The sequence below is a fragment of the Diabrotica undecimpunctata genome, chromosome 6 (genome assembly GCF_040954645.1).
Source record: "Diabrotica undecimpunctata isolate CICGRU chromosome 6, icDiaUnde3, whole genome shotgun sequence".
NCBI lineage: Eukaryota > Metazoa > Arthropoda > Insecta > Coleoptera > Chrysomelidae > Diabrotica > Diabrotica undecimpunctata.
Genome location: NC_092808.1, coordinates 7192735 through 7211584, shown reverse-complemented (window position 1 = coordinate 7211584; position 18850 = coordinate 7192735). Strand labels below are relative to the sequence as shown.

Below are 18850 nucleotides of genomic sequence, written 5' to 3'. Positions count from 1 at the left end.
TTACAACAAACACCAATTGCGAATCTGGACCACCATTTACAGTCGAAGAAGTAAAATATGCCATCAAAAGCACCAAAGATGGTAAAGCAGTAGGCCCTGATAATTTTCACTCAGAATTCTTAAAACTTATGGACTATGATGGCATAAAATGGTTGACAAATATATTTAACAGTATATATGATACGGGCGTGGTTCCCCAAGAGTGGTTAGTGTCAACTTTTATAAATCTTCCAAAAAAACCCAATGCGAGAAAGTGCGAAGACTATAGAATTATAAGCCTTATGAGCCATTTACTTAAAACATTTCTAAAGGTCATCCACAAAAGAATATATACAAAATGTGAGGAACAACTAACAAGAACACAATTCGGATTTCGTGATGCTCTGGGAACACGGGAGGCCCTTTTTGCTGTACAGGTGCTATTTCAGAGATGCAGGGATGTGAATTGTGATATATACGTATGCTTTATAGATTACCAGAAGGCATTTGACAGAGTAAAACATGACAAATTAATGACTCTAATGCAAGAAATTGGAATTGACAACAAAGATCTTAGAATTATCAGAAACATTTACTACAATCAAACGGCCAAAATCAAAATAGAAGACCAGTTAACTGATAAAATTGCAATAGAACGTGAAGTACGACAGGGCTGTATTTTGTCTCCATTGTTGTTCAATATTTATTCTGAATGGGTATTTAAGGAAGCTTTAGACGGTTGTGCGAAAGGAATACTAATAAACGGTGAATGGTTGAATAACATTAGATATGCAGATGACACTATAGTTTTTGCCGATAATCTGAATGACTTACAGATATTAACAAATCGCATAACAGAAGTCAGCAACAGATACGGACTAGCTCTTAACATAAAGAAAACCAAATTTATGACAATTAGTAAAAAACCAATACTAAACGCTCAACTTACAATCAACCAACAGAATATCGAAAGAGTCGAGCAATATACATATCTAGGCACCAATTTAAATAGCCAATGGGACCACTCAACAGAAATTAAACAGCGAATAATAAAAGCAAAAGCAGCATTCGTTAGAATGAGAACTATTTTCAACAGTCGAGACATATCATTAAAAACAAAATGCCGTCTATTGAACTGCTACATATTCACAGTTCTGCTCTACGGAATGGAAGCATGGACACTGACTGTTGCATCTATGAATCGGCTCGAAGCTTTCGAAATGTGGTGTTATAGGCGCATCTTACGTATATCCTGGGTTGACAGAGTTACTAATGTGGAGGTCCTGCGTAGAATGGGGAAAGAATGTGAAATTCTCATGACCGTCAAAACTAAAAAGTTGGAATATCTAGGTCATGTAATGAGAAACCAAGAACGTTACGGCCTTCTCCAGCTGATTCTCCAAGGGAAAGTAAATGGTAAGAGAGGACCGGGAAGAAGACGCATTTCCTGGCTTCAAAATTTGCGAAAGTGGTATAACACGACTACCACTGAACTGTTCCGCGCTGCAATAAGCAAAGTGAAGATAGCCGTGATGATCGCCAACGTCCGGAACGGATAGGCACTTTAAGAAGAAGAAAATATATTATTATTTGTTGAGTATTATTTGGGTTTATTTTTAGGTTCAAACTGGTATGGACGTCTTCAGAGTATTCGATTCGCTTAACTATTTACCCAACTTAATCGTCGGCATGGATGCTGCTGGAAAGGCAGGAGGAATCGTCGAAGCTGCCATTTCCTACTCCGGGGATGTCAGTAATCCTAACAAGAAGAAATATGACCTGAAATATTATCTTAACATCGCTGATGAATTGGTGAAAGCCGGAACGCATGTATTGGCTATTAAGGATATGGCTGGTTTGTTGAAACCCAAAGCAGCTAAGTAAGATTTTGTTTATTAATTAATTAAATTAATTAATAAATTATATTAATATTAATTTGGGTAATAATTAGTAACCAAATTATATTATGTGAATTAAAATAGAATAGTAACAACGCATTTATAAAACATTTATCAGAAGTCTATAATCGTTTTCATCGTTCTTGGCGTGTGCGTGTAAAAACACTTGCAATAAGTTGTTTCATCTGTCTTTCCTTGTCTAACCTCGATTCGTTTACCTCCTCCAGTGGCGGAGCAAAATGTAGCATGTCAAACGAAATAATAGTTATAAAAGAAAATTTTAAATTATTTTTCATTAAATTTCTAATAACGGAATATACGTATAAATTGCGAAGAAGTATTTTTCTAGCTTGCAGGACAAAAGGACAGGATATAACGAAAAGTACATTTTAAGAGGATTTTGAAATATACCCAAAAAAGTGTTAATTATTTAACCCACTTTAATTAAAAAATAATACAGATTTTTTAAGTTTTAAGCACTGTAGCGAATTCTGAACTGTTACAACGTACTGACCTTGATTAATTAGCTAATCAGTCAGCGTCTTCACTGGAACTGTCTTCATCATTGGAATCTTCCGCCAAATCGATGATAATCCTACTTTCATTTTCATCATATGTGACCATTTTTGCCCAGTCGTCCTGAATTAATTTTTCAGTATGGTTAACACAACTCGCCCATACTGCAGGTGTTGCCTCAGCTAATGCATCGCCCCAAACTTTTTTGCCCATGTTCTTGGAGTAGCTCGTCTATAACGTACCTGGTATTTTGTGGTTTATTCTGGCGACAAAGACTCAATAGCTCTGTCTTGCCCGAATCGTCGTCAAAAATTATTTTTTTCGCTCGTAACCATACTTGTAAGTGCGATTTTTTCCAACTGGCAGTCGGTAACTTTTCTATTAAAGAGCTATGGTATGAGGCATTATCCATAATAATTAGAGATGGTTCCTCCAACATTGGTATCAGCTTTTAGGAGACCCACTTTTTAAAAGACTCTTTATCCATAGAATCATGATAGTCTGCACTCTTCGATTTCGTAGAAAACAGTAATCCAGCATCTTTAACAAATCCTTGCCTACTTCCGGCATGTAAAACAACAAAGCGTTTACCTGTATTTTCGTGTCCTTTTCTGATGCTTTTCACACAGTCATCTTGCCAAGTACGTTTATATGCCCCTTTTATGAATATCCATGTTTCATCTAAAAAAACGAACTGAAGTGGGCTTGGACTTAAAAAATTTCTCATATAATGCCTCAAAAAATACAGTCGTTTGGAGACAATACATGGTTTCTCACATAGCACTCGTCTACTATTTTCTAGTTTGTATGAAAACCCACAAGTTTTCATAAGATGCCACAAACTTGTATCAGAACAGTCATAGAGATGCTTGTTTCTTAATTGTGTATTTAGAACTTTAATTGTAACGTGCTCTCCTTTTGCTTTCATGCCATACAGTACATTTCTAATCTCTCCTTTTATAGTATCGCTGACATCATTAGTCTTTTTTTTTGTACATTACGTGACTCTCCTGGTGTAGTAAGAGCTGCCCCTGTCTTGTATTCACTCTTTATTCTTGTCACTGTGCGAAGACTGATTTTCAAAGCGTCCGCTACTCGTTCATGTACCGATGATAACGAAAGCAAAGTCCGTTGTTTTCATTTTCTTTTTTAAAATACTCCAATAAATGAACTACACATTGTCGCATTTCTCCTGTTATCGTTTTTCCCGGCATTTTTTTTATTAAATAGAACAATTAGTTATTCACAACAAAAAATCATAAGTAAAACTGTTCGGAACAAATTCCAACAATGACTGACTAAGATCGACTAAAACAACATAAAATATCCATGGTAATTGCTACAATTATAAACCTATTAGCCAGCTCATTCAAGAACAATGCCACAAGTCATTATTGCAATGGGTATCGGAAGAGAGAGAGTTAATTTATAATAAACTGGAATTTTTAAGGTGTCGACAACTATTAATTAATTAAAAACTGTTTACTTATAAAAACTATTTCATCAGCTACTTCAAACCTGCACAGATCAGGGTAACATGTTAAAAAAAAACACGTCACTGCCAGCTATCTGTATTCGTAAAGAGGCCGAACTTATCACCGACACCGTATCGGCCAAACGCATCGGTGTTATTGCTACAATACTGGGAGACGTGAGTGGTCTCTTCATTCCCTTCTCATCGCACTTTACCATGACGAACGTGACTCGCACAATTGAATTATGCATCTGTGTATCAGAGAGAGACGAATATTAAAAATTCCGTAGTAGCTTATTTCAGGCACACGCCAAGAACGATGAAAACGAGTTTAGTAAGTGTAAACTCGACTTTGCTAGCTTGCATAAATATTGTTATAAAGTAACCTTGTAATATTCGTCATTGAATAGGTCTATTATAAGTCGGGCAGATAAGCGAACGGTGTCAATTATTGTTAATCGTCGTTCGTCTTAGTTAAGCACATTTAATATGATTATCAATAAGTATTTTATCGTCCGGTTAGAGTGTACATGTGATTATAGTGAATTGTAGAGAAATAAACGATGTAAGGCAGTCTATTATATATTTCCGAACCTCCGTACAATCCAGATAAGAGCAACGGAGTAGCACAGCTATTTTCACTTTTGAGATTGCAGCTCTGAACAAGTCGACGGAACTGCAATTATACCACTTTCTCAGATTGTTGAGTCAGGAGATGTGTCTTCTCCCAATACTTCGTTTTCCCTGTATTTTTCACTGCATTATGGTTTGTAGCAACACATATTTATCCCCTCTCATAACGTGGCCGAGATATTGTAACTTTCTTATCTTAATCTTATTCATGATTTCCATTTCCTTTGTCATCTTTCTGAGGACCTCAACATTTGTTATTCGGTCTACCGAACTTATGTTTAATATTCTTCGGTAGGTCCACATCTCGAATGCTTCAAGTCGATCGCTCACCTCTTTCTTTAAGGTCCAGTCCTCCACCCCATACAGCAGCACCGAAAATACATATGAACGTAATATTCTTATTTTGAGTTGCAAACTAAGGTCTCTACTGCATAATACTTTTCTCATCTTATTAAATGTTGTTCTAGCTTGTCCAATTCTCATTTTTATTTCTTCTGTATACTCATTATTTTCATTAATAATTGTACCAAGATATCTGTATTTTTTTACTTTTTCTATTGGAATCCCTCTTATGTTTAAAATGTCTTGTTGTGTTTTGGAAATTGTCATAAATTTTGTTTTATTAGCATTAAACGTTAGTCCGCTTTCCTCACTAGCATTTACTACATTATCTAAAAGTGTCTGTAGATCTTGTATATTCTCTGCAATTAGTATAGTATCATCGGCATATCTGATATTGTTGATGGGTCTGTCGTTGACTTTTATTCCAATTGTTACATTTTTGAGTGATTTTTTTAATTATTTCTTCCGACTCTATTGGTATGTTACCTACTACATTTTATAGGAATTTACTATAATTTTAATTGAAAATAAGTTTATTTTGACATTTCGGTTTCCACTTCTGAAATGATTCATAGATAATAGAAATGCCACCAAAAAATAGTTTCAAATATTTCTTCAGAATACTTTGTCCTACATTGTCTACTGCATTTGAATTAAATTAAATTGAAAATTCTATTATTTTGACGTGTTGATTTCCCAAGTGGAAAATATTCTGGTCTCTTTTGTGCGTAAATTCATATTATAATTTTTCAGGATGCTTGTGTCAGCTATTAGAGACAAATATCCTGATCTTCCAATTCACATCCATACGCATGACACCAGTGGTGCAGGAGTAGCTGCTATGCTCGCATGCGCCGAGGCTGGAGCAGATGTTATCGATGTTGCCGTTGATTCTATGTCTGGAATTACAAGTCAACCGAGTATGGGAGCGATTGTTGCTAGTTTACAGGTAAATATATTATTTTTAATTGATCAATTTATTAGGGAACTGTAATTACAATGATACGGACTATTTTTATGTATTGTATGGCACACATATTGTTTAAATAAATATATACTTAATACACATCCTGTACATAACAACCCTTGAACGATGTCACATTTATTTTAAGCTTCATATTAAAATTTTTAATCAGCTCCATCGAGTTTTCAAGAATTTATATGTAAAACCATACAAACCGTGTCCAGCCTTCAATATTTAGTCTGCAGCTTCTCTTTTTACGTGATAAGAAGTTAGTGTTATCAGGTATATTCATTATTATCAATTATCACCAATGAATATTGTGTTAGATCAAAAGTAGTTACACTCATCACATCTAAGAAGCATTTATATTGTTATGAAAGTAACAACTCTTGCAGAATATTGAAATTAAATATTTTATCTCTGAATAATGTCAAATGTCATATTCTTCTTTTATATTAAGGTTATTAGATATTGTTCTGAAGCTATTTCCTTGTGAAATTTTAATGAAAACTCAAAAATTATCATAGTAGGTGTGTGTGGTCGCACAATGGCCGTTTTTTTCCGCGTATCGATATACTCATGCAGACAATTCCATATGAATCCCAAAACACAATTAGTTATATCAGAATGCCTGCTGACAGTTTTTGCGTTTGCTTGTTAGTGGAAAATGTTTGTGTCAATTTTGAAGCTTGTGTAGGTTTTTAGGAGCATAATGCCCGAGTCAAATTTCATTGGCGGTTATGAAACCCCACCACATTATGTCAAAATGTACCAAAAAGTTCGTGGGAGATAGCCACATCATTTATTTTTTGACTAACTGACAGATCATTCATTTATCATGTTTTACAAATTAAAAGATTATTGCGCAGATCACTAAAGCTAATTTATTGTAAATTTTAATAATAATATATTTATTCTATTAAATATTAAAAAATTACCTAAATTTTATTGATGTATCTCATTTTCTAGGGTTCACAACACGATACGGGCATTGAATTACCCAAAGTTACCGAATATTCCGCCTATTGGGAACAAACCAGAACGCTGTATGCTCCATTCGAATGTACTACGACGATGAAGAGTGGAAATGCTGATGTCTACAATAACGAAATACCTGGTGGACAATATACCAACTTACAGTTCCAAGCCTTTTCTCTAGGTAAGCAAATACGCCTTTATTTAATGTAAGACTATAGGAATGGTATGAGTACAACGTCAAATGTGTCATTTTAAATCATATTTGACGTGAAATGTCACATTTTACGTGTGAAATTGATTCGACATGATGACACTAATATGTAGCTTAAGAATCCACAAATGTGAAAGTGTAATTTCATATATTTTATATATTTATATGCTAATTTTGGATATTTTTTTCAGGCTTAGGCGATTTCTTCGAGGACGTAAAGAAGGCTTACGCCGAAGCCAACCTCTTATTGGGCGACATAATCAAAGTAACGCCATCTTCCAAGGTAGTAGGAGATTTGGCGCAATTTATGGTCCAAAATAAACTTTCCCCTCAAGACGTTTTAGACAAAGCCGAAGAACTTTCATTCCCCAAATCCGTAATAGAATTCCTCCAAGGACACATTGGACAACCTTACGGGGGATTCCCAGAGCCTCTCAGATCTACCGTCCTCAGAGACATGCCTCGCATTGAAGGAAGGCCTGGTGAGAGTCTTCCACCACTAGATTTTAAAACGCTAAAAGCCGATTTGAAAGAAACTTTCCCAAATGCAACCGATAGAGATGTGATGTCTGCAGCTCTATATCCACAAGTCACAAATGAGTACTTGGCATTTAACGAGAAATTTGGGCCAGTAGATAAACTTCAGACTAGGATGTTCTTGGTAGGACCTAAAGTAGGAGAAGAATTCGAAGTGACTATCGAAAGAGGAAAAACTTTAGGCATTAAAACCCTAGCAGTAGCTGAAGATTTGACAGAAAACGGTGAGAGAGAAGTATTCTTCGAACTTAACGGTACTCTGCGATCAGTTTTGATCAGAGACAAGTCTGCAGGCGAAGAATTACACCTTCATCCTAAAGCTGAGAAAACCAACAAAAAGCAAGTAGGAGCTCCTATGCCAGGTACCGTAATTGATATTAGAATAAAGGCTGGTGACAAAGTAGAGAAAGGTACACCTTTAGTTATCCTTTCTGCCATGAAAATGGAAACCGTAGTCCAAAGTCCTGTAGCTGGAGTTGTCAAAACGATAGATGCTGCTATGGGAATGAAACTCGAAGCTGAAGATTTAATTATTACTTTAGAATAGGTACTACTTTCAAGAACGCTATTATACAGAGCCTGGTCATAATTTTAGTAACATTATAGTTGGTTCTTTAAAAGAATATACTTATAAGAAACTTTGTCGCACTAAGTGCCTATCACCATATTGGTACTGATTGGGTACTCAAAATACTTGATTTTCTCAAGTGTTCTATGACGTTTAGTGCTTGGATCTTCCATCATACGTTACATCACAGAAGTTGTTGACCTATGCTAACACAAAATTGGCAAATAGGTGGTACATTTCGATGATACACTCATTTCCAAGATTTACTTAAGATAAAAATCTGCCAAGCAGTTGAACTAACAGGTTGATATCCCTCATGGGATTCGTTGGGTCCATAGTGATATATATGTATGTCATTATGTATATATGTATGTTTAATTATTTTATTTCTGCTAGTATAGATCTCTGTAACATTCCCTATTTATTGTTGATGATATTGTAAACCTGAATGTTATAATTTTTCCTACTAATATTTTTTATAAAGCTGACTGGAAATTTTGCTACACTTTTACTAACTAGAACACCACTAGAAATAAAATAATTTGACAATTGACAGTTGTCAAACGTCAAGTGTCATATACCGCTGTTTAAATTTGTGGAATAACGGCTTTTATTTACAAGGAACGCAACTCTTAAACAATTGAGAGGTGGCATTAAATACGGCTTGGATAAAACAGAAGGAAAAATAAAAGAAGACAACATTGAATATGTGTGCCACAAATCAAAACATCACAAGCTCTTTGTTTTATGTTAAGTATATATTTGCAGGCCATTGAAATCTACAAACTATTTTTTATAAGAACAAAATATTAAATGTACTATATTTTAAAAAATATAAAGTATATAACGGTCGTTATGAATTATATTGTGGTTATTTTGTACTGATTTAATGTATGTTTATTTGTTCGTTTTTATATTGTCTGCAATTTCTTCTTGGTATAGAAAAACGTGTATTATTTTGTGTATGTCTTTCAAACACACCTTCAGAGCTGTTTTGTAGACTTTTAAGTATGAAGTATGTCAAAAGTCATGTGTCAAACATCAAATGTGTACAATTTACAGAGAACACAACTCTCAACAATTAAGAAATAACATAAAATGCATTCGACCTTGATGGAGCACCAGGAAGAAAGAATAAAATAAGACAAGGAAACATCTTATTGTCGTTATCGATTGTATTATATTTCAGACCTGTTTTTTAAACATTTTAAACCCTTTGTACAAGATTGCCTTTTGTACATTTTATCCTTATATGTATAATGTTAGTTTATAAAGGTTAATCCGCACTGTTGTTGTCTACGTCTCCAAATATGTCAAAGGATGTATTCTTAATTGTCCAACCTAACCTAACATAACCTATCAATGGTAGTAAAGTGGAAAATCATAAACTAATGCTTTTCGGAAACTATACAGTCTTGCCTTACTCTCATCTTCATTGTGAATTCCACTTTTCGTTGTATTACGTTATAGAACATTATAGATTTTATTAATAACTCTGATTTTTAACGCTAAATTCCAACTCCTGAAGATATTTTATCAGTAGCTCGTTTATTGCGTTGTCGAATGCATTCTCATAATCTATGAAAGACATCTGTTCGTTGACCCAAGCCTATGTTCTTTAATTAAAACTGCATCAAAACAACGATATCACTTACATTAAGTGTATAAATGTTCTTTCACTAGTATACGCCAGAAATGGGGCTATTTTTTCGTTTGAATTAGGAGTACTTGTCAAATTCTTCTGGCGCAATGAAATCAATGCTGTCGTTAACAGCTGTCCTAACCAAATTGAACTGTGTTGCTGTTCAAATTTAATATTGTCATTGATCAAGCTTAATTGTCTCTGTAGTAAAACTTTAATACGAGCCAAATTTATATCTATCTAACTGTGTCCTCGGGCAAAATTAACTTTGTCGCGGATCAAATTTGACTTCTCACGAACCTCATTCATGCCTGAGCCGATTTTTACTGTGTACTGCTTTAGAATAATAATTTCTACAACTGAGTTTATATTTATTAATGCCGTACAGGCCTGAAAGTGTTTTTAAAAGACTACATGAGTATCTCTAGTGTTATTTTAAGACATTTTACTAAACTAACCACTTTTTATATTCATAAACACAATATTCTCAAAAAACCATTCTCGAAGAAGTTGCAACTACTAATTAATGTTTAATAATCTCCAATGACATTACATATACTTGTTCAGGCTGTGTTGTTAAATTATTTTTAAGCCTTGTTGTTATTATTAAAAATTTGTTAATGATTTATTGATGTGTACCATTTTTAAAATGATAATTTTACCATGATCAGGTTTGTATAATTTGTTACTCTCTATATTTAATATATTTTTTTACATAAAGATATTTTTATTTGCAATGAGATGTCATGACAGCCGATAAATCGCTTCTTAACTCCTTCAATAGATTGTTACAATTCGTGTAGTGTATTTTTAGATTCATCTAAAAGTTCCGATGACGATTTAGACTATCTAAAATATGCTATGAAACGACGTAAAATCAGCAGTAGTTTATTGAGACAGCAAAACAAAAGTATTAATGGTTCTGATATTGCCACTAGTTCTCAGAGTGCCAAGGTTCATGACAAATTCAACGACATAGCTGCAAGTACATCCGCAGATAAAAGTTTTTTTTGAAAAATCCAAAGATCCAAAGGAAGAAATAGTCAGAATATGTTTTAAGCGATGAAAATGACGTAGATGAGCGTGACAGTCAAAATCCAACTTAGAAAAATGTAACCGGTAAATACTTGAAAAACTTCCCTTTCACAGTCGTTGATGCTGGTTTTTGTTCTGGTTTATATGAAACTCATAAAGATCCAATAGATTTATATGAACTATTTTTAGGCGAGGAAATTATTAGTATGATGGCTTTAGAAACCAATCGATATGCAAATCAATAAAAAGAAAAAGAAAGCGCACCTAGAGCTAGAATTCATCAGTGGTAATGAAATACTGGTAATACAAATGATACCGATGCTAATGAAATAAAAAATTCATCGGCATTTTGTTGTGGATGGTAATATGTCAATATCCGTCCATAGAGTGTTATTGGTCACTAAATCCGCGATACTTCAATAGAGTCAAGAGCTTTATGTCGCGAAATCGATTTCAATTGATTCTAAAGATGTGGCATTTTCATAACAATGAAGAAATAAGCAGCGAGAGGTTGCAGAAGATATCACCATTTCTACTGAAACTCAATTAAACATTTCAAGAAATGGTCATACCAAAAGAGTCACTATGAATAGATGAAACTATTGTACCATTTAGAGGACGATTAAGCTTTAAATTAAATATTACACGATTAAATAGCAGTGGCAGAACCTACAGACGACACAACAGGGCCTGAAATCCTAAAAAGCGAGGTAGAATATGCTATAAGGAACACAAAAGGGGGTAAAGCTGCAGGACCAGATGAAATTCCTGTAGAATTGTTGAAACTAATAGACGACGACGCACTTGAAATAATGGTGAACCTCTTTACCACAATTTATAGAACAGGCATCATACCAAAGAAATGGCTCTCCTCTACTTTTGTCACAATCCCGAAGACGAATAACGCCAGAGAGTGTTCAGACCACAGAACTATAGCATCGATGAGCCACACACTAACAGTATTTTTAAAAATACTTCACAAAAGAATATTTAATAAATTAGAAGAGGACATAAGCGCCACACAGTTTGGATTCAGAGGCGGACTGGGAACACGGGAAGCTTTGTTTGGTCTGAGTGTGTTAATGCAAAGATGTTTGGATGTAAATAAACCAAGACCTCTACGTAGGTTTCATACAGCATACAGACAAACAGCAAAAATCAAAGTTGATAATGAGTTAACCGAAGAAATTGAGATTCATCGAGGTGTGCGTCAGGGTTGTGTGCTTTCTCCACTATTATTCAATATATATATAGCGAAACAATATGTCAGGAAGCGCTCCTAGAGCAAAACATTGGTATGAACATTAACGGAGAGTTAATTAACAATATACGATACGCTGATGACACGCTAATAGTAACAGATAACCTAGCAAATTTACAGTTTTTGATGGAAAACATAAACACCCATACCAATAAGTATGGTCTAAAACTGAACATCAAAAAGACTAAATTCATGATTGTAACAAAGAAGCTATACACCAATGTGAATTTAACCATAAATAATCAGCCAGTTGAAAGAGTTTCGTCCTACAAATATTTAGGGGTTTGCTTCACTGATACTAATGACCAGACAAGAGAAATCAAGAGGCGAATATAGATAGCGAGACAATCGTTGGTCAAAATGAAAAAGTTCCTATGCAGCCGGGACATAAATATAAACTTAAGAACGAGAATGTTAAGGTGCTATGTTTTCTCCGTTCTGCTGTACGGCATGGAAGCCTGGACACTGAAAAAGATAAACATCAAAAACATTGAGGCATTCGAGATGTGGTGTTACAGGAGAATGTGGAAAATACCATGGACAGAAAGAGTAACAAATCAAGATGTTCTGATGAAGATGGGGAAGGAATGCGAAGTCATAAAAACCATACAAACGAAAAAACTGGAATATCTGGGCCACATAATGAGAGGAGAAAAGTACTCTCTGCTTAGACTCATAATCCAAGGAAAAATCTCGGGAAAAAGAAATGTGGGACGTAGGAGGATTTCCTGGTTGCAAAATTTAAAAGAGTGGTATGAGTGCAGTTCAATACAGTTGTTCAGAGCTGCAGCCAACAAAGTAAAGATTGCTGTGATGGTAGCCAACCTCCGATAGGAGACGGTACTGCAAGAAGAAGAAAGCTTTAAACAATTTATTAAAAACAAACGTCACAAATTTGAAATGAAACTCTGTAAGCTATGTCTAGAAAAGGGATACACTTATCACTTTTTAGTATACTGCGGTCAGGAAAAAGTCGAGGGCAAGTCGTCGTCTGCAAATGTTGCCTTCAGTCTTGCAGATAAGTTATTGAATGCAGGACGGACTATATATACGGACAACCATTACACAAGTGTAGATTTAGCTCAACATTTATTAGAAAAGAAGACACACCTGGTAGGTACACTTCGATCTAACCGTAAGCACAATCCCCAAGAAGTCATTAAAAAAAAGTTGAAACAAGAACGAACTCGATCTTCTATGTAGCCTGCTAAGATAGTAGTTTATATATGTTATGCTCGGAGTTTCCTATTGATTTCGATGTAATATCTGCTATAGTCGTAAAGTATTGGTTAATCTCTTCTGATGTTAAGTTCAGATTGAACGTAGTATTTTCTTTATAGGTTTCTTTTTTAACAATACTCCATATTGTCTTACTTTTGTTAGTGGATTTGTTTATTATGTTAGCTGTTAATCTATATAAACAGGGTTTACTTTCTCAGATAGTTTTTAGGTTTAATTAAAACGCCAAAGTATCATTTCAATTATATTTTAATCATTAAAAACCAGACTATGTAATTCAATCAAAATTGTAACAATAAACGAAAACGATATATAACGAAAGCCGTCACGATACGTAAACTAACTTAAAATAAACGTGGTGAATGTAACCCGGTGGTTTGATGATCAAGTTCGGGATCGTGACTGGAACCAATAGGACCCCAATCGTGCAATCCCTGGGAATTGGCTAGTCGATGTGTCAAACGGTGTGCTATGGAAAATCCTCCGCTGCCTTCGAGTTGTGTCAAAACGATAATCACTTGGCGGGTTAACGGAGGCACTGAATCGACAGTTTTTAATGTTCCTCTGGTGGAAACCACGTTGTAGCTTTCCTAATAAAACAATAATTTCGCATTATGTACAAAACATTTACAGGTATAGTAAAATTTGGCAAGGAAATCACCAGAGGAAGAAAGTACTAATGCTACCAAAGTGAACTTACCTGACAATCACATTTGACGTGAATCCATTTATTCTCGTGCCTATTTTCGACCATAACGACTAGGCCAGCCCAGCCTTTGGTTAAGTAATACGCTGTCATGCCTTCCCGACCTTCGTGTCGTTGTCCTCGAGCTAAAGTTAGCGATATAATAGCATCTGCCAAAATATAACTAGGCGGCAGAATGTTTTCGGCAAACAATTTTTTAGAACTGTGGATCGCTAAGACATACCTACAAATATATTATTTTTGTTAACAAACTTTAATATAAAACTTGTTCAATAAATTTTGTCGCTCGATAAGAGATGGCGCTATTAAGTTCGATGGTACTACTGTATATTTGTCAATTCGTTTCTATAGTTACATAAATTTTTATTTTTCAAAGCTGTATCACCAAAATAAACAAAGTCACGATTGATAAAAATGTTTAAGGAGCATTAGGGTTCTTATTGGGCCTGCGTAGCGCAAGCGGTAGGATGCTTGCCTCGCAAGCCGGTGGTCCGGAGTTCGAATCCTACCGCCGGCAAGAACATCTAGACATTTTAAAAATGTCTATAGGCCTCAGGTCGACTCAGCCTGAATAAAAATGAGTACCTTGGGTAAAACCAGGGGTAATAATAGACGGTTGAAGCGTAGCACTGGTCATGTTACCTTCCTTGTATACCGTAGGCCCTAGATATAGCAGACTACCCTGCTATACTCCCAAAGCCGCGACAGCGGTATAAAACGGGAGACTATTATTAGGGTTCTTATTAAGCAATGTGAGTCATATTTTGGATGAAGTCTTGGGTTTCAGAAAGCTTTGTGCATAATGGATGTCGAATTCGCTAACAATTGAACAAAAATCATTGGAATGAGACTTTTTCTGGTGCGATTAGAGCGTTTAGAAAGAATAAAAAGCGTTTCATCACTGTGGATGAGAATGAGGTCTAGCAGATGGGTTCTAAATCAAAATAAAATGATGTGAACGCAGTATTTCAATTCCGACGTGAGTTATGGTTCAAAAATCGGCCAGGAAAGTGTTAGCATCAATCTTTTAGCAAGCAAAAGGTCTATCAGCTGGGTTCTAACAAAACAATAGGTTGTGAACGTTGCGATGTTAGTTATAGTTCAGAAATCCACCAAGAAAGTGTTAGCATCAATTTTTTAGTATGAAAAAGGAGTTTACCTTCAAACTGGTAAGAAAATAAACTCAGTAATAATTTAAGCTTTTCAACCAGTTAGTTTACAACAACACCTGTCACAAATCGCGAAAATCAGTGAATTAAAGTACGAATTCTTGCAACATCCACCATTTTCGCCAAATTTACCTCACTTTCACTTCTGGCTCTCCTAACATCTCTAAAAATTCATAGTGCAGAATACCAAGGTTTTTAACTTCGAATTCCCCCAAGAAGTATCGATTTTCTTGAAATTTTCACTGAAGTGGGAAGTATTGTGGAGGCATTAGTTGGATCCTTCGAGTTTGTTGGAGCCCGAATGACTGACGGGGTAGACACACCGAAATAACAGTTATATCGTTCGATTGATACTGATCAAAACACAAGTTTTGACTAATTTGTGCTCCAACACCATAATACTTGGCTTTTAATTCATCAGAGCAATAGCAAGCTTTTGCTGAAAGCTTTAAAGGAAGTTAAAGTCGATGACTAGGCGTTCAAATTCTCACAAAATGGACAGAAGCCGAAGAAGTTATTTCTAATGACCTACACGTTATGGTAGGTAGATAAAAACCCGAATACAAATGGCAAGACAAGCTTTTGTGAAATTCAGACCGCTCCTATGTAATCAAAACCTAAATTTCGAAATACGCTACAGAATGGTCAAGTGCTACATATGGTCCATCTTGCTTTATGGCATGGAAACGTGGACTTTGAAAAAAACATCTATCAACAAACTTGAAGCATTTGAAATGTGGTCATTAAGAAGAATGATGCGCATACCTTGGGTGGATAGAGTTCGAAACGATGACGTCCTTAAGACAGCCGGCGTGGAAAGAGAACTCTTTAAATTAATTAAAAAACGCAAGATTGGTTACCTTGGGCATATATGTTAATCCTCCAAGAGAAGATCGAAGGTAGGAGAGGAGCCGGCCGCAAACAATTATCCTGGTTAAGGAATATTAAAGAATGGACAGGAATACACAATACAGGCGAGCTGTGTCACGCCGCCAAGAACAGAATTCTAGTAATGAGATAGTCGCCTACGCACTTTGGTGTATGGCATGTTAAGAAGAAGAAGAACACGTTATGGGAAGTTTTCTTTAATGGAAAGTACAATCTAATATTTCCAGCCGCGTATTTATCTAAGCAAAAAAACTGAATTAGAGAAAACTTAACATCTACTGTGAAAACACTCTGTTTAACCACAAAAAACCTAGGCCTGTAAGATCTAAACTATTTGGAGTACCAATAACCAATTATATTAAAAATAATAACCAAAATTGACTACGTTTCTGAAAATAACCAATAAAAATAGCTTGAAAAGCTTTTTACAGTTTTTTCAGCAAATAAAAAATACTAAAAATGACAAAAATATATGCAAAATAATATACCTGGGGTAGGCCGCAACATCTTCTAGACCGGTATGCCAATGGTTGAAGGCCAGAGGAACTACTACATACTCTCCGGCTTCTAACATCTTATTACATCCTACGAATCCTCTTACTTGACGTTTACTATGTTCCACTAAACTGCCTATTGTCGATCCGGCTCTCGCTCTAAAGAGCACTACACATAAATCTAATTGAGATCGTTGAGATTTTTCAGACTTTCTTTGACCCTCCTAAAAACGAAAGTAAAATAATTATATAACATAATATACAGAAGAATGATAGTTGACATGTTTCAGTGAGAAATAAATTCACGCGTTCAACAAAAACGCGCTTGCCAAAGACCAGCAACAAAAGACATGACATAAGAAAGAAACCACAGTAAATTTGTTTCTACTAATTATGCAACCAATAATACACCGTTGCCGCTGTTCACCGTTTCGTTATTTGCACATTTATATAGGACACGATAATCTTGGTATTACTAAAATACAATTAGACAATTCTTACCTGAAATAAAGTAAAATCCACTTCCGTAGGCTCTAAAATAGTTAGAAATATACACGATAAATGTTGTTGGCTAGCTAAAGGTGGCAGTATACCAGTTAACCTAATCTCGTTCCACCCGTTTCTAACTTTACAAATATCTATGCAGTCGAAATATTTCAATACGTCCGTAAAAGCAATCCAGAACGTGCCGTCTTGGCATTCTTCCGGCATCAGTTCTGCTCTCAATTCGGCAGTCCACATAGGGCATACTTCGGACCAGTCGCCTTTCCACACAAAGTGTCCTAAAAACATTGTAAATTTTAATTACATGTACGAAGATTTTCCGTTTTCCTTCAAAAAAACGTAAAGTTATAAAATGCGACAAGAAAAAAAAAGACTATTGCCCCAAATTGTACCATTGTACCTATGTACTAAGTTTCAAGACTCTAAGACTTTTACTTCCAAGAAAACGAAATGCTATATGAATACCAGAAGAAGAACATTGACCCAAAATTCAATAGGATTCTTCCTTACATCGCTATGTACCGCGTTCCACGCCTATAGGAACTTTATAAAATCAATATATTATAGGAAATTTATTTCTATAAGATTTTCGTCAAATGCTGTACTAGTTAAGAAATATTTATCATTTATTACTTACCCCAAGGATTTCTAAGTTTGAGTAATCTAATACCATTGATATCCCTTACATCTAAAAGTGAATAAGCATGTCTAGGTCGCAGTCCCTTCGAATGGTACTCAACTTCGTCCACTTTCATATTACCGCCTCCACACGAAGCTCCCATTAAGAACATCGCTTGCCTGGATGAAAGTAACCTACAAAGATATTTATTTAAAGTTTCTTTGGATTTACATGAAAATAAAAAATAATATTGCATCCTTGAGAATAGCGCATTTGTGCGTCAGAAGATTCATCATCCAGCCTCAAGAGTCCACTGCTGAACATAGGCCTCTTCCTCATGTTTCCAACCCCGTCTATCTTGCGCCGCTCTCATCCAGTTTTTATTGAGTCTTCTTAAATCGTCAGTCCATCTTGTAGGTGGTCGACCGACGCTTCTCTTGTCTTCCTTTGGCCTCCATTCCAATAACCTCTTTGTCCATCGCCCATCTGTCATTCTGGCTATGTGTCCTGCCCATCTCCATTTTAGTCTGGCTATCTTCTCGATGATGTCAGTCACTCCGGTTCTTCTCCTGATGTCTTCGTTGGTTATTCTGTCTCGCAGAGTTATTCCTAACATGGACCGCTCCATTCTTCTCTGCGTGACTCTCAGTTTGGTAGCTGCTGCTTTTGTTAAGGTAAGTGTTTCTGCTCCGTACGTCAAGACTGGGAGGACGCACTGATCAAATACCTTTCTCTTTAGGCATGTGGGCAGCTCACTTTTAAAAGGTTCTCTCAGTTTTCCAAATGCTGCCCACCCAAGGCCGATTCTTCTCTTCAGTTCATGAGTCTGGTTATCCCTGCCAATCATAATTTCATGTCCCAGGTATTTATATCTATCTACGAGTTCTATTTCTTTCCCACCAATACTGATGTTCTGGTTGGGTACCAAATTGGTCATGATTTTTGTTTTCGAGATATTTATATTTAAACCTACACTTTCTGTAGCCACAACGAGTTCCTGTACCATCTCTCTTGTCATACCTAGATCTTCAGCTATTATAAGTATATCATCGGCGAAACGTAAGTTGTTTAGATATTCTCCATCTATTTTTATTCCCTTTGTCATCCAATCCAAATTCTTAAAAGCATGTTCTAGCACCGTATTAAAAAGTTTAGGTGACATTGGGTCTCCTTGTCTAACCCCCCGTTCTATT

At 35.5% G+C, this 18850-nt stretch overlaps 2 protein-coding genes across 3 annotated transcripts in view; one reads left to right on the top strand and one right to left on the bottom strand.

The window, feature by feature from the left end:
* The window catches only part of PCB (Pyruvate carboxylase), a 100932-nt gene extending 90470 nt beyond the window's left edge, over positions 1-10462 (top strand). For both annotated transcript variants that reach the window (XM_072534126.1, XM_072534125.1), the window contains 4 exons: positions 1600-1859; positions 5596-5791; positions 6776-6965; positions 7187-10462. In XM_072534126.1, the coding sequence (XP_072390227.1) occupies positions 1600-1859; positions 5596-5791; positions 6776-6965; positions 7187-8079 (1539 nt within the window). In that variant the 3' untranslated portion in view covers positions 8080-10462. The remainder of the gene's footprint in view (positions 1-1599; positions 1860-5595; positions 5792-6775; positions 6966-7186) is intronic.
* A 3046-nt stretch (positions 10463-13508) lies between these two features.
* The window catches only part of LOC140443067 (calpain-D-like), a 31969-nt gene continuing 26627 nt past the window's right edge, over positions 13509-18850 (bottom strand). Inside the window, exons 10-14 of the mRNA XM_072534122.1 lie at positions 17676-17851; positions 17036-17316; positions 16529-16758; positions 13978-14206; positions 13509-13867 (exon numbers count right to left, since the gene is read on the bottom strand). Coding sequence (XP_072390223.1) covers positions 13622-13867; positions 13978-14206; positions 16529-16758; positions 17036-17316; positions 17676-17851 — 1162 coding nt within the window. The 3' untranslated portion in view covers positions 13509-13621. The remainder of the gene's footprint in view (positions 13868-13977; positions 14207-16528; positions 16759-17035; positions 17317-17675; positions 17852-18850) is intronic.